This window comes from Bipolaris sorokiniana (assembly GCF_000338995.1).
Source record: "Bipolaris sorokiniana ND90Pr unplaced genomic scaffold COCSAscaffold_17, whole genome shotgun sequence".
In the NCBI taxonomy this organism is placed as follows: domain Eukaryota; kingdom Fungi; phylum Ascomycota; class Dothideomycetes; order Pleosporales; family Pleosporaceae; genus Bipolaris; species Bipolaris sorokiniana.
Window position 1 is genome coordinate 263,048 of NW_006911911.1, and position 14,587 is coordinate 277,634.

At 50.2% G+C, this 14,587-nt stretch overlaps 6 protein-coding genes across 6 annotated transcripts; 2 read left to right on the plus strand and 4 right to left on the minus strand.

The window, feature by feature from the left end:
* Nucleotides 1-1,509: 1,509 nt before the first annotated feature.
* On the minus strand, nt 1,510-3,432 carry COCSADRAFT_127678 (uncharacterized protein). The gene is made up of 4 exons (XM_007706798.1): nt 3,114-3,432; nt 3,010-3,037; nt 2,437-2,950; nt 1,510-2,385 (listed from the first exon to the last, which is right to left on the minus strand). The coding sequence occupies exons 1-4, from the start codon at nt 3,320-3,322 to the stop codon at nt 1,763-1,765; spliced, it is 1,374 nt and encodes a 457-aa protein (XP_007704988.1). The 5' UTR covers nt 3,323-3,432; the 3' UTR covers nt 1,510-1,762.
* A 284-nt stretch (nt 3,433-3,716) lies between these two features.
* On the minus strand, nt 3,717-5,549 carry COCSADRAFT_41084 (uncharacterized protein). Its single transcript, XM_007706658.1, has 2 exons — nt 5,384-5,549; nt 3,717-5,335 (listed from the first exon to the last, which is right to left on the minus strand). The coding sequence occupies exons 1-2, from the start codon at nt 5,533-5,535 to the stop codon at nt 3,847-3,849; spliced, it is 1,641 nt and encodes a 546-aa protein (XP_007704848.1). The 5' UTR covers nt 5,536-5,549; the 3' UTR covers nt 3,717-3,846.
* Nucleotides 5,550-5,694: 145 nt separating this feature from the next.
* Nucleotides 5,695-8,487, plus strand: COCSADRAFT_152734 (uncharacterized protein). The gene is made up of 3 exons (XM_007706799.1): nt 5,695-5,877; nt 5,924-5,956; nt 6,003-8,487. The coding sequence occupies exons 1-3, from the start codon at nt 5,778-5,780 to the stop codon at nt 8,357-8,359; spliced, it is 2,490 nt and encodes an 829-aa protein (XP_007704989.1). The 5' UTR covers nt 5,695-5,777; the 3' UTR covers nt 8,360-8,487.
* Nucleotides 8,488-8,551: 64 nt separating this feature from the next.
* On the plus strand, nt 8,552-9,516 carry COCSADRAFT_347745 (uncharacterized protein; the record flags this gene model as incomplete). Its single annotated transcript, XM_007706800.1, has 1 exon — nt 8,552-9,516. Exon 1 carries the CDS (start codon nt 8,728-8,730, stop codon nt 9,514-9,516), a length of 789 nt encoding a protein of 262 aa, XP_007704990.1. The 5' UTR covers nt 8,552-8,727.
* A 356-nt stretch (nt 9,517-9,872) lies between these two features.
* COCSADRAFT_194014 (uncharacterized protein) lies at nt 9,873-11,765 on the minus strand (the record flags this gene model as incomplete). The annotated part of the gene is made up of 2 exons (XM_007706801.1): nt 9,873-11,517; nt 11,573-11,765. 2 exons carry the CDS (start codon nt 11,763-11,765, stop codon nt 10,148-10,150), a joined length of 1,563 nt encoding a protein of 520 aa, XP_007704991.1. The 3' UTR covers nt 9,873-10,147.
* Nucleotides 11,766-13,355: 1,590 nt separating this feature from the next.
* On the minus strand, nt 13,356-14,033 carry COCSADRAFT_164798 (uncharacterized protein; the record flags this gene model as incomplete). Its single annotated transcript, XM_007706802.1, has 3 exons — nt 13,356-13,529; nt 13,647-13,900; nt 13,955-14,033. The coding sequence occupies 3 exons, from the start codon at nt 14,031-14,033 to the stop codon at nt 13,356-13,358; spliced, it is 507 nt and encodes a 168-aa protein (XP_007704992.1).
* Between the last annotated feature and the right edge of the window lie 554 nt (nt 14,034-14,587).

Consider the following 14,587-nt stretch of genomic DNA (forward strand, 5'->3'; position numbering starts at 1 on the left):
GGAGGTCGTTGGCGACTGATGATTAGGGTTGCGGAGACGATGTGGTCAACATGGGTCGCTTTTCCGCCACGGAGGGCGCGCGTGGATATATTAGCCCCGAAACAATTTTGCCGGAAGTGCAGAAGGTACCCTGGGCTTCTGGTGTTGTAAGATGGCGAAATCGTAAGTTGTAGGGGCAGGTAGACGGTTGAGAACACTAGGAGGCTAGGTGTGCAAGAATGAGGAGGTTGCAGGCTCACGGTCTGTGCGCGTACCCAGCTAGTAATTAGCGTGCATAGACCCCGGCTTGTCGACTGATGATCGAGCCACTCTTACCACCCAGGCGAAGGCGTGGGATGCAGCCGCTATCGCTCTCTCTATGCGTCACAGAGCTGAAGAAAGGTGAGAAAGGGTTGGCTCTTTGCTGCTGGGAATAGAGAGGTTCCTGAGCGGAGTAATGCGCGAGATGTAGATCATGTGCGACTCCAAGCGGCATGCACGTCATCCAAGGTCACATATGTAAATCTGATCTGATAAGATTGCAGCCTTGCCAGAGACCAGGGTTCCCTCTCCAGAAATCCGTGGTTAGATGCAGGCATTGCGACGATTAAGTCTAACACATTATTCAAGCGTCAGTTGCGCATCATGCGCATTGCAGCAATTGGCTTTATAGTCAAACTCTTCGTCTTGTACGCATAGCACACATACTACACATGAAATAGTGTGCCTGGATTTAGGGGTTAAGCTTTTCTGACTGGCGCCCATCTCAACGGTTGCAAAACCCACTAGTTCGCCCGTCAGAGCACTACAAGGCTACACCCCGCCAGTATGCGGAACAGGCTCGTACTCGGCAAAAGGTCTTTGCTAAAGGCGTGTGCTTTTCCCCTATCCGTATATGTGCATGCGTCAATAGTCGCATGAACCGTACGTCAGTGTTGGTGGACTGCTCAGTGGCACCACGATGACCAGGATAAACTCATCACACCACAGCATGGACAACTTGAGGCAGTGATTTGCATCTCTTTAGATAGAAGCAAGATATCCAATCGAGCTCAGCTACATTTTGGGACCATCACAAGCTATTGCAGCCTCCAGTGACGCAGTGCTGGTTTTGTTTAGTACTCGGGTCGAGCTCACCACCAACAGACCTCTACATTACAGTGCCTTTTTAAGGAAGAACCCCAAAGCAAAAACGAAGTGTATTGTCACTTGGGTAGGCTGCATTGACTCTACCTTGGTCTCCTCCACGTGGGGTGTGACAAGGACAATAGTCTTTAGTCATGGCAGGGTGCGTGCTGCCAACTCCACACCGACTCGTCGTACTCGCATTCGCCAATCGGAGTCGTTGAACAGCCAGCACATCCCCCCATGCATCTTCCCCGGATCGACACGCCGCTACTGCCAGGGGCAAGCCGAGCCGTCATCGTCATCGTTTGCCCATGCTTCAATGCCAAGTCACAAACTCCTCTTGCCCCTCTCATAATAGACGCAAAAGCACCTCGCACACACACAAGTCAACCAAAATTAAGACAATCGTACAAGTCATATTTTTTGAGCGCCAGATCATCCCCAGAATATAGTACAGTGTCCCATACCCGAAGAAATAGAGATCCTATGCACCGATGCTATGCTACCAAATCCACTAGGTCGTACATTACGCCTATCAGCTCTTCATAACTCATTCTGCCTAGACACTCCATGCAAGAGCATCCAAACCCTTCGTGCAAGCAACTTTTTTCTTCTGCGTGTACGAGCCTTTTCACAGGAATGCTATACTCCTGCTTTACGATGATTCACCTCGGGGACCGCCACGGAAACCGCCACGTCCTCCTCTGAACTCTCCACGGCCACGGCCACGCCCACCACGGAATTCACCGCGGGGTCCGCCTCGGCCCCTACCCCTGTATCCGCCGCGATCACCGCCACCGTGACCTCCTCGTCCCCGGCCGCCACGGCTGTGATGGACTTCAGAAAAGCCGTCGTTAGCAGCCGCAGGACCCGTGGGCGCCGAGCCTTGCTCAGGAGTGTCGTCAGCCCAGCTCTGGGTGCTGTTGGGGGCAGCAGCAGCGTGTGGTGTCTCGGTTTCGGCAGGGTCTCGCGGGACTATCTCGAAAGATTCGGTCAGAGGGTCGTCGCTTCCAGTCTGCTGCTTGTCCCATTGAGCTTGAGCTGCAGCGTTCGCCGAGTCTGTTCCAACGTTGGCTGCTGCCGGTACCTCTGAAGGCTCTGCCGCAGCTTCAGTAACAGGCTTTGCGCCAGCCTCAATCTCGGTAAGTCCGGCGTTGGCGATGGTTGGGTCGGACACGGCCTCAGGAGGGGCAGCTTGGTGTTGCGCAACATCATCTACCCAAGCTTCTTCCGCAGCGAAGGGAGCTTCCTCAAGCGCGGCTTGCTTCACCTGAGAATCTATACACAGTCAGCTTAATTTGCTCTCGCACAGGATTCTCCATAACCTACAAGTGATGCCCAGCACAACGCCCTCAGTTGATGGTACGCCGTCGCTCGCACCGTCAATCAGCTTCTCAGCTGCCATGACAGCAGCGGCATCTCCTCCGTAAACCTGGAGAAGAGCGCCCTCAAAAGCCTTTGTGAGATCCGAATCGTCGTCCTCTAATTGGCGACGTGCGGCAGCAGCTCTCAAGAAGCGGGACAGGGTCAGGAGCTTCTCCTTGACAATCCTCTGTTGCTCCAACTTGGCCTCAGCCTTGATAGTCTCCCTCAATGTCTCGAGTTCGCTAGAGTGTGTCTTGGAGAGAAGCTCCTTCTCCTTGGCGAACTTGGCCTCGAGCTCATCACCGTACTTCTTATAGTTGGTGTATTGTTCCTCATACTGTGCGAGCTGAGCCTGAAGGCCTGGTTTCCTCTCAGCCTGGGCCTTCTGGTCGGCGTTGATCTTGCGAGAGGCGAGGAGCTCATCGAGGGAGATGCCGGGGTTGGCTGCGATTATTGAGTCGACCTTTTGAGTTGCGCTCTATACATGCGACGTCAGCAAGGGCTAGTGTGAGGGGTAAAGGGGCATGCTGATCTTACCAGCTTCTTGTTAATGTTGCGGATGTTTCTATGCGCCCGGTTGTTAGCAGGCGGCTTCTTTGCGAATGGGGAGTCTGGCTGTGATGTGGAGAGTTGCAACTTACTTCTGGACCTCGCGGAGGTACGAGTTGTCGCTGTCTGCGCCATTGGCCTTGCCTGCAGCCTCGGAGCCACCTGCGCCGGCTTCAGACGCTGTCTTTTCGGGTGCAGCTGGCACTGCAGTAGCTCCTTCCTGCTTGCCCTTCTTCTTGCGAGCACTCTTGGACTCCCCTGTTACCAGGTTCTGTAGCTTATTGACTACCTCCGAGGCCATTGCAGTGTTCAATTCTGCAGATTCCGATGATTTGAATGACTTCTACACGTGAGTCGCGTATTTGAATTTGAAGATGAATTCGAGCTTGTATGTCGTGTGAGTTTGAAGTGGATGGTTTGGGCACATGGTCGCCCGCCCTCAACGTAACAGCGAAATTAGCGTGGGCACTAGCGCCCTCGTGGGCATGACGCACCCCCCCTCAGGCTCTGAACATATGCAGTAAGCAAACACCCGCCCGAGGTCATAGTTGCTGCCTGCATATACAGAGAAGCTCCTCATCAGTCACGTCTATGTCTGAAATGCTTGAAAACTCCCTGGCCCCATGTACTTCGACGGATCACATATACTCGCTATGCGAAGAGCAGTCAATGCTAGTCGAATGCTGAATCTTGTTTGGCAAAGGAGAAGCAAGAGGTGAGATTATATAGACAGAGTTGCATGGGAATACCATTCAACTCACAATAAAGTATATGACGCTCACTGGGGTATCACACCGTCCGATCCTACAGCAACTCCATGAAATCCTATGTGAAATCGTAAACCACAAGTGCTTGACTGCCTTCACTCTTCTCTCGTAACACGACAACATTTTGCTCATCAAATCCGACCCATCCTCGACTGACCGACGAGTCATCAAAGCCTCGGTCAAGTGCAAAACGTAGCCCACTCTCCCCTCCGGAAGCACCGTTTTGACTGTCTGCTTCGCCAACTTTCCACGGCTGTATGCGCACACTCAACTCCCCGTTCCTTGAGCGTTTTCGGTTCGCAGAAGAGTTCATGCCGCCTTCTAAATCCCAGACGCGGAGTTCATCTCCAATTCTGCTGACTGATACGGCCTTACCGCGCATTCCGACGTGGGCGCCAGAAATTGAAGATGTATGGCCCCAAAGCCGGTTTCCAGAACTGATTGAGAGCGCCGAAGATGTTGATCGAACCAAGTACAACGATAAAGTATTATCCGGGTGCGCCACAAGGAGGTAAGGATGCGAATACGACATCGAAGTCGGCCTCGATCCGCTAGGTCCATTAGGGACAGATGTATCCCTTGCATTGTCTAAGGATGAGTGTACTGGACGGGAAGATGGAGAACGATACGCAGATAGTGTAAACGCATGCCCGTCCGCTGCAGTAGCCAGCCTTGACTCTAGAAGCTCCCCCTTGTGAGAAAGTATCAGTTCTTGTACACCGACAGTCCAGCCAGACAGATAGGTTGGAAGAGAGTATGCAATGGCTGCAGTCATGCTTGTCGCATTCATCCTCAGTGAAAGAGAGACGGGTGGCCATGCAGTGTGTGACCGGAGAGAATACAGAAGTTTAGGGGCCTCCAATGCGCCATGCATATTTGGTGTCCCTTCGAAAGCATATAGGGAAAGGAGATGATCTTCAGTCATGGTAAGAAGGTAAGGCGATGAGTACGCCAGTGCCGATAACATCCCATTAGTGGACGGCGGATGAGTAAAGAGGGTTTGGAACCTCTTGCGATCTTTCCTTAGTGCGTATATCGAGAATGAACCATCCTCGAAGCCCATAGCTACCCTCTCATCGTTAACCTCTTTTCCAGAGGCGTCTATAGCCATAGATATAGGTAGTTGAGGTGCATATGCTTCCCCTTGGAGTTCCGTGAATGCCAGTAGCTCGCGATCGTCCTTCGAGCTCCAAGCCCGGAGACCTGATAAGGAATCTGCGGCATAGACGATGCTGTTCGACATCATTACCAGAAGAGGTGGATCTGGCGGGCGTTCGGCGACGACAATCTCACTGACGGCACATTTACCTCTTGTCCAATTATGCCGTAAACGATATTGTTGTTTCCAGTTTGTTTCTTTCCCGTCCTTGACAAGATAGCCATCTTCCAGCCATTTTGACAATCGAGAGGAATAGTGTAGTCGATTAGGATTGCCAGGGTCTTTAATGCCGGGTATGCGAGATGCCCGTGGGAGAACGAATGTGCGGTAGTAGGCTGCCTTCCATAGCTCAGAATCCAAAGACAGGCGATTGAACCGTTTCGATACCCTGCGCGACAGTTAGTTTGGGTTCGATCCCTCAAAAGAGCGTTCTGACCTTTGGCATACTAGGAGTGACGGTACAGGAATAAATGACAGTACACGAACCAGCAGCTCCTCACTCAATCTAGACAGCCGATCGGGGTGCAAGAGCCGTTGCACCTTGGTTGGAGGCTCGTTGTCGTCATCCCCATCATGCGCACGCTTCATAATAGAGAATGTCGAGTCGGCGGCGAAGGCGAGCCTCGGGAGTGATTGTACCGCCGTTATCGTTATCGCGTACTAGTGTCCATGCGGCGAGACACTCGTGATTACGCGTTGGCACTAGCGCGCTTCTTTGGATGTTGCCGCCTAATTCCACTGCACATCCCCAGCCGCGTTCGGACGAGAGTATGTTCAAGTTTACCTGAGTGACCACGAGCCTAATTCATGCAATATTCTTTGTGCGAGAGATGGCGGAATTCACAGTCTGGATAGAGCAGAACAAAGCGCTATGGTCGCGTGTCTACGATGAGGTCATCCAGCCAAGTCTCGAGAAAGAGTGGAACAAGAGTACGTATGATCCTAGTTGCACCAGCAATATCTAATTGCGCCTCAGGGGAAGAGAGCCATCAAAATCAATTGAAAGAGAGTGGGTAATGCCACACTTTCGGCGCAATCATTACTGATGTCAGCAGAGGAAAAGAACCATGAGGCACTGCTCGAACATTTGAACAATGAGATTTCGAAGTCGGCGCGTCTTTCTAATGAGAACGCTCAACTGAGAGACCAAGTCCAGACTAAAAGTACCATCCAAGGCGAGAAAAGAACCATTGCACAAAGTATTTCAATGGAAGAGCACCGCCGCCTAGTCGAAGAAAATGAGCAATTGAAACAGCAACTTACCAGACGCAATGCAGAAGTTGCCTCATCAGTATCAGCTGAGAATAAGGCAACCAAAGACGTCGGGACGACAACCACAGACAATGAAGATCATGACCTTGCCCAAAAGTTCAGCCAACTGAGTAAGAAGTATAGCAGTGCCACTCAGCAGGTGAAGTATCTGCAGAGGAAGAATGCTACAGTCATGCAAAAGAACAAAGATATGAAAGAGAGTGTACGCGCATGGCAAGAGTATGCAGATCGGCAATCGGGGAAGCGGAAACCTAAGTTCCAAAGTCGAGTCGAGGAAGCAAGGCTGCAATCACCTACAAGCCATGTTTCTCCAGAGGATGAACCCAATATCCCTTTAAGTCCTCGGAATTTGGCTACACCCAGGCTATCTCCAACTCTCACTGAACTAGGGCGTTCCTCTCCTGCTGCCATGGCTCCCCGTGCCGCCGAAGGAACTGCGCATCAGTCGACGACGACATTAGATTCGGTTTTGGGCGAACAAGATCTATCAGAGAATGCAGACATCACACCAAGGCCACGGTCTCACATCAATGGTTCGAAACTATCAAAACTCCAACGGATAACTTCAGATCATGATAGCCATCAGCAAGGTCATCCAAGTTCGAGTCAGACAACAGTGGACGAGCACGATGAATCAACGACTCGGCATGAACAGATAATAGGCCTTGAAGATGAAGATGACGACATGCCGGAGTTTATATCAGAGAGATCACTGAAACGCAAACGTGGAGAGCCTACCACTTCTAGGTTCGAGATTTACGCAGACCGTTTATCGGATGGCACACCGGTCAGGCCGTACCGTGTGAAAGAAGAACAATGCAGTAGCCCTCCGGTCTCTGCCTACAAGCTACTTCACCATGAGGCGACAATGGACTTGGATGATCCTGCATCCAACTTGCTTCAGACACCTCGTCATAATCGAAGGCGACTATCAATCCCTGCTGCCAGAGCAGAGACACCTCGCCGGCGAAGATGCAACAGCGCACCGTCAACACAAGAGATCAAATCAGAAAATGGAGTAGCTCAAGTTCTTGTGCAAGATGACCCGATAGGGCTGACCACAGAATCCCTTATGCTTCCAGCGGTCGCCAGCACTGAGACTCGAGCCTTTAGTGAACCCATGGAACCAACCCAAGTGGAGGCCAATATCCTAAAATCCATCGATCCAAATATAGTGAACAGTGTTTCTGAGGAACCACCGAACAAACGCTTACGGAACAAGGCGTCCCGGTATCAACAAAAGCATGAATCTTTGTTGGAGTCTAATGAAGCACCGCCCTTTCTAGATAACGAGCTACGACTACCACCTAACTCAGCCCGAGTGCGGATGAACCAGAAGCTTCGAGATCTGAAAGATCTCCAAACACCCTCCAAGGCACCATCAAAGACCCTACAGACAGGCCCAACCAAGGTCAAGATTGAGCAGTTTTCTGCCCCACAAAGCTCGTCCCGCACCACGCATACTCCCGGTCTTGAGAAGAAATCGTCCAAGTCAGTATCCAAACGTCGTTCGGATTTACGTGAAGATCCGACACCGGATCGCCCAATCTGGACAATGAAGCCGCCAGAGACACGCTCAAGTGCTCGTAAGAAACGTGATACGTCATCTAAAGAACAGGCCCCTCTACGAGAAAAGCCAGTCACAGAACTTAGTATTCAAGATTTCAAGCCAAACCCAGCTTACAATCAGGGCTACAGCTACGCGTTCTCTGAAACTGTTCGCAAGCGTGGAGACCGCATGTGTCTCCCTGGCTGTACAAACCCTCAATGCTGTGGCTCCACTTTCCGGACTTTTGCAGCGGCTCAAGTACCTCTTGATGCATCACAAGAGGAGGCTTTGTTGGAAGATTACCTCGGCGAGGCTTACAGCAAATTGCAGTTGACACAAATGTCATCCGAGGAACGAAAGGAGCTAGTGCTACAAGCACGAACCAGGAAAATGGCGAAGGAATCAGGGAAGCATCGTGAAGCCTACCAGCGACGAAGAACGCCCCCAGGCTTCTGGAGGGTGGATTTTCCAACAACCCAAGAGCGGGAGGAAGACCGGGCGCGTGCGAAAGAACAAGAGAGATTGGAAATACACGAACGGTGGATTGAGGCGAACAGAAGGGGCGGCAAATGGATTTTCAGAGATGAGTAATAGCTTTATTCAGAAGCTCTCCTAGCGAAGGGCGCCATATGTGAACCATGGTTACGATTTTGAACATGAATTTTATGCTCCTGTGCACCATAGTAAACACTCTGCACCAGTAATAAATATTGACACATGGAATAATCTGCTCCTTTTCATATATCAAGTTGACCCTCCATGGCACTTTTACACTCTAAGCTAGATCTTCTTCACATTACACATAACACCACTTCCTCACCACTATACCACTTCCTGGCCATACACACTATACCCAAGCTACACCAAAGCACCACTACATCACCACCAAAGCCATATCAAGGCCATATCAAAGCCACACCAAGAATAGGCCCACATACCTCACAAACATCACAACAACCATGTCTCAACGAATGTACATCCGCGAAGAGTTCCTCTTCGTTTTCATCAATCCCACCACTACCTCACCATACATGACCGCAGAATGCACCATCTGCGGAGAACCTTACTCCTCTTCCCCCGACAAATGCGCAGTAACTTTCTCAGATAAAGAAAGCTGCAATCATGTCTTTTGCCAAACCTGCATCACCAAATGGCTGCGCACCAAAGGGGTCAACTCCTGCCCAATATGCAGGAGGCAGCTCTTCACCCTCGATGACGAGGACTACGATGATTTTGATAATTGGGATGAAGAAGAGGAGGAAAGAGAAGCCGAAGTCTTCTTCACTCACGAGCAAATCATGGAAATGCTCGAAGACATTTGGTACAAGGTGTACTGGATGGTTGATGAGCACCGCCAGTCTGTCGTGAAGGAAGGGAGAGGTGTTTCTGAAGATGAAGAAGAAGAAGAAGTTGAAAGCGAAGACGACGACGACGACGATGAAGACGATGACGATAAAGAAGATGATGAAGATGAATCAGCCACCAAACCCCCCCTCCACACTTCCACCCTCCTACATTCCTTCATGCGCATCCTCGCATCCCGCGAGGACCTCCACGATCTCAACGACGCCACGGGTTTCGCCAGCGGCATGAAAATCAACGTGCTCTCGTGTATTCTCCACCGAATCATGGCCGAGCACATTAAGTATATCGAAAGCACCGGTGGAAAAGAAAAGGTGCTGGAGTTTCCGTGGGAAAAGGCGGCGGAGTGGGCGGCGCCGCTGAGGTGGATTATGCGGCGTATCTAGATTGTTTCCGAATTCTGTTGGTTGGGGGTTTTGGAAAGGGGTTAAGCACAGCGGGTTGAATTCGCTTGATTTTGGGGCCTGGATGTTCCCTGGAGGAGAATTGGACTGCCGGGCTGGACCCGTATGCACCGTATAGCTTGGACGTTCCTTGGACACTTTGTAACACCGGGCTGGATCTCGCTTTGTTACGTAGATTAACTTTTTGATTTCACTCTTTTGAACACATTGCATACGTGATAAGTGGGTTTTTTGCTTCCGCATCTTAGACTTTGATCCGTTGATATTCGCTACATAAGAAAGAGAAAAAGGACAACTGCTTGGGAAATCTGCCAAATAGGTCACACACATACGTATATGGCGGGTATATAGAACTTTGCAAAAAAAAAACGCCTTCAACCCAAGAAAAATAATACAACAAATTGAGCAAAAGTCCTTCCCTCCCAACCTTGAACACCTTGCGTGCTTTTTGCCAGTGCCAGAAAAAGAAAATGGGAAAGAAAAAGGTATGGAAATATATGAACATGGACTCATGAACGGAGACAAGGAAAGGAAGAGAGATGATAGGAAATTGAACAGAGGAAAAAGGAAAAAAGAGAGCCAGTCTAGTAGTGTACACTGCCGTTTTTGGCCACTACACGCGAATGCTTCCCTTGCGGTACTTCTCATCCTTGAGCGGGACAGGCGGGCGTTCATCTTCCGAGTTGCACTGGGAAGGCATAGCCGAGTCCTTGCGCTCATGTCTGGGATCGTACTTTGCACTCGAAAGAGTGCGCTCGGGGATGTACTTTGCGCTCGAAAGCATGTGTTCGGGCGAGTAAGTCGCGCTGGAGAGAGTTGGCTCTTTGGGGCTATATCTTGCGCTTGAGAGGGTAGGCTCGGGCGAGTAGGTGGTGGCGGGCAGGAGCTGGTATATGGTCGAACGGGGTGCGGCAGAAGGGGATGTGTACATGAATTCATCGATTGCGTCGTCGATGTCGCTGAGGAGGTTGTGCTGGTTGGATTGGGAAACTGAGGAGTTGGACTTGCGGTCGAAGGGTTGCTTGGGGTCGAAGGGAAAGGTGAAGGAGATTGGGCGCTCCTCAGGGGTGTAGGAGATTTGCGGTGCGAGGAATGCCGAGGTGGGCTCGTTCGGTGATGGGTGGTAGGGTGTTCGGGGGCTGACAGGCAATGGCGAGAGCATTGCCTGAGAAAGAGGGGTTTCAGGAAGCCTCTCGCGTGGGCTAGCAGGCCCCAGGGATGCTGGTCTGGCTTTTCTTCGGGAGAATCCGCCGTCGTAGGTTGTCGCTGGTAGTAGGTAGGAGTTTTGTTCTGGCGCAGAGGTAGAGACTTCCTTCTCTTCCCGTACGATAATGTAGGAAATGGGTCGTTCGCCTTGCTTGAAGGGGCTTTCTAGCTTAAACAGATTCTCGCCTTGCTTGACTGGGCTCTCGCCTTCTCTGAAAGGACTTTCGGTCTGATCGTTGTTCAATGTCGAAGAAGAGGAGAACCCAGGAGAGAGTATAGGATCGCTCTGACTCCTTGTGTGTGTGAGGTAGCGTGGCGAGGGAACTTGAAGGTGGCTTGGGGAAAGTTGGTAGTCTGGTGGCGGCGCGATGAAGATGTCACCATGACCCATGCGCTCACCCGGGTCTACATTGCGGAGTGCTCGTAGTCTCTGGTTTGCGAAGTCGGCCTCGAGAATGTGTGCCCTCTCAACCAGCTTGTCGACTAGCTTGCCATGCGAGTCCTTGAAAGTCCTCTTGACGAAGCTCAATAGCAGTGATGAGCATGTCATCCTGACATCTTCCCGAATGTACAGTCCATTCCTTGGTGTTCTTAGGTCAGGCTCGGCGGGAAATTTTGGTTCACCAGGTAGCCTTCCTCCTACAGTCCACTTTGATTGGATGTCGAGACCTAATGGTGCGTATACATGTGTGAAGAGGCCGTCGGCTGTGTCGTTGAAGCAAGCATGGTATGATACTGAGCCAGTAGCCAGACCGCCTGGTAAATATGAGACCTTGTCTTGTAGTCGTTAGTATTGGATGCAAGAATAGGGGGCTGGGGAAAGTAAGCCTACCCTTGATTGTGTACCACATGGCCCAGTACTCATCAGTGGGCGCATAGGAAGGAGGCTTGCACATGAACCGTTCTACAACCAACGGGTTCAAGTCAATCATAGCCAAGTGATCATGGTACATGTCTATCACGCTCTTCCTTGTGATGCCAGCCGGAAGCGGCGTAATAGTGGTGAAGACAGCAGTCTTCGGCATCCTGTCTCCTTTAGTGCGGGTTAAATCTAAATCGATCTTAATCTGGTTCCAAGTTTCAAGGAATCTGGGTATGTATGGATGCGTCTAGATGTTTATACACACGCGCGTGAGAAGATAGAGAGGTAGAGAAAAGCTGTTTGGACAGCAGAGCAGCGAAGGAAGATGTATTTGTTTCGCAGGCTAGAAGAAGCCCAGCCCAAGAGGGCTGACACGCTTCGCACGTGTATCAGGCATGCGCTAGAGCACAGCTTCAGATCCCCTGCACCATTCATATTTGCGGAAGGTTTGGGAACGACAGGACCCTCGCCAAGCTCCCCGCCAATACTTCGGGAACGGCACTGATGCCGTTCTCGACACGCATCTAGAATTCGGCCTCCTGTCATCAGCTGCCAAGCGCAGCCGGATGTGTGTTTGACCGTTCTGTTTTGATGCAGGTGCTCCAAGCGGCACCGCCAGCTCACACTGGCAGCGTCTAGAAAACACTAATGCCGAGAGCCCACAAACACAAAAATCCACGCTGTTGGGCGCAGACACGGAAGTGGAAGTTTTGTCCCGGAATCAAGTGGCGTAGTGTAGCAGATGTCCGTATCCTGGTGCAGATCCGCCGCATGTACGTTAGAAGCTAAGGTTTGCGCTAGCACAAATATGGAAGTTACAATGAACTATTGGAGGGTAATTCCACTTGAACTTCAACTTTGCAGTACAAGATGTGTATAATAAACTTTGCCTGTCAATGACGACTGTCAAAAGGAAAGTTTGCTGTCATAATTGACATCCACGGGAGAAAAAAAAAGAAAGCTTCGGCTGTACATACAACTACTGCTGCGCATTGCGCACCGCAGAGTACAAAGTACCCCAGAGATCTCCATCTTCAGGCATTGCATGTCTCTTTTCCGTTTCAGCATGGCTCCACCAGGCACTCATCGTATGTTCAGGCATGTGCATCCCCTTTACCCGAAGAAGATTTGCTGTGCTGTTACAAACCAAGCGTTTGAAAACGACATGTTAAGAAAAGTGGTGCCCGGTTTGACATTCCCGTTCAGGTCTCCGTGTCGAGATACAGACATACTTATTTCTCAAAGGTACGTTGTTTCATCCGCGTGTATGCAAGCGCCTTTTCCTTCCTGTCGTCTACAAATCCATCTTTGTCAACGTGTCTACGTGACAAATGCCCGATGCTATGTATAGTAGAAATGATTTGCAAAAAAAGCAAAAAGGTACTCCGCACCCGTCATCGATCGCATATACTGCTCTGTTTTTAGGCGTGCAGATTATTTTGCCCTTTTGCTTTTGTCATCACTTTTGTCATCGCATTTGGCCAAGAACTGAACACATAGAGGCTTAGATAGTGCGATACCTGAGGTGTCATTCAGATTGACACCTGTCACAAAAGCAAGCTTGCATAGACTCTTCGAAACGATACTGGATCAAGATAGATTACGAATATTGATACTGTAGGTGAATTTCAGTGCTGCGCAAAGCAAAGCAAACGAGACAGACATCATTCATGAGAACACCAAAGCGCCGCAATCATGCCTGATGATTGCTTTCCTAGTCATATACGCATCACACCCACGCCCTCAATCTCATCTATACACCTTGGTGCATTTTGATCTCCTCGTTTCCATATGGCTTCTTCCCAGCGCTCGCCACACTGGCCTTGCGTCCCTTGATAATCGCCATCACACTAAGCCCAAATGTGGCAATCCACGTAAACCATGAAATAGCACTAAGTGCCGTACTTGCACGAGCTACATCGCAGACCTAATTGGTCACAGTTAGTCTCTTTTCAGCGTAGATTATGACAGTTCCTCTAGTTCGCCTCTAGTGCTCTACTCCTACAGCTTGGACATCATCAAGGGGAATCGAAATCATACATACCATGCCAAAGCAAATCCTACCGTTTAAAAAAACGCCTAGCGAGACAAACCCACTGAGCCAAAAGAGCATCGTCATGCCCTCGATACCCAGCAAAGCCCACTTCATCGTGGTTTGTTCTGCTAAGTGGGTGAATTTGCCCAGGGAGATGAGGAGCAAAGGGGCGAGCGTCAGGAGACTCCAGGCTGGCGCGAAGATAAGGTAGTTGATCTCGATTGGAGATGACTGTCGCCAATGACTTGACCACCATGACGATACTGAGCTTACGTGAGCTTGGGTCTAAAGTACAGACAAAGAGAAGTCAAACATACCGTACGCCATGAGTCCAAGGATGACAATGGAAAGTACAGCCTGAGTGGCACGCACAGGAAGCATCCAGTTCATCGCCATTTTAGCTGTATGCTGTAGTCTCTTCTCCTTAGGAAGTGTCGTATCGTATGTGTAGCTAGCTGGTGCCTTGATGCTTGTCTTGCCAAGGCGACTGGAACGATCGATTCGATCTACTTGTAATATATCCTCTGAATATCGTACGTGTACAATATACTAGCGATTTACTGAAGAGAAGGCTTGTCGCACCACAGCAAAATACCGCATACACACAAAAGGATCGTCAACAAATGGACCAGATATACGTCTCTTATGGCGTTGTCCAGACAAACGTAGGATCCAGGGTAAAATAATGTCGAGAGGCGAGAGAAAGGGAATCAAAAAGCGTGGGAGGAGATAAAAGGGTAAAGTGGGAGAGAGATACCCCGATGGTGAGGGGGGTGCTTTAGTCGATACGGGTAAAATATCCAAGGGCAATCCCTGAACGCAAAAGAAGCAGTATGAAGTCGAAAGGACAAAAGTAAAAATATTCACGGGTCAAGATAAAATAAAAATAAAGGATCAAAACTTAGAGGAATAATAAGGCTCAGAAAAGGAACGAAGAGAAACTCCAGGTT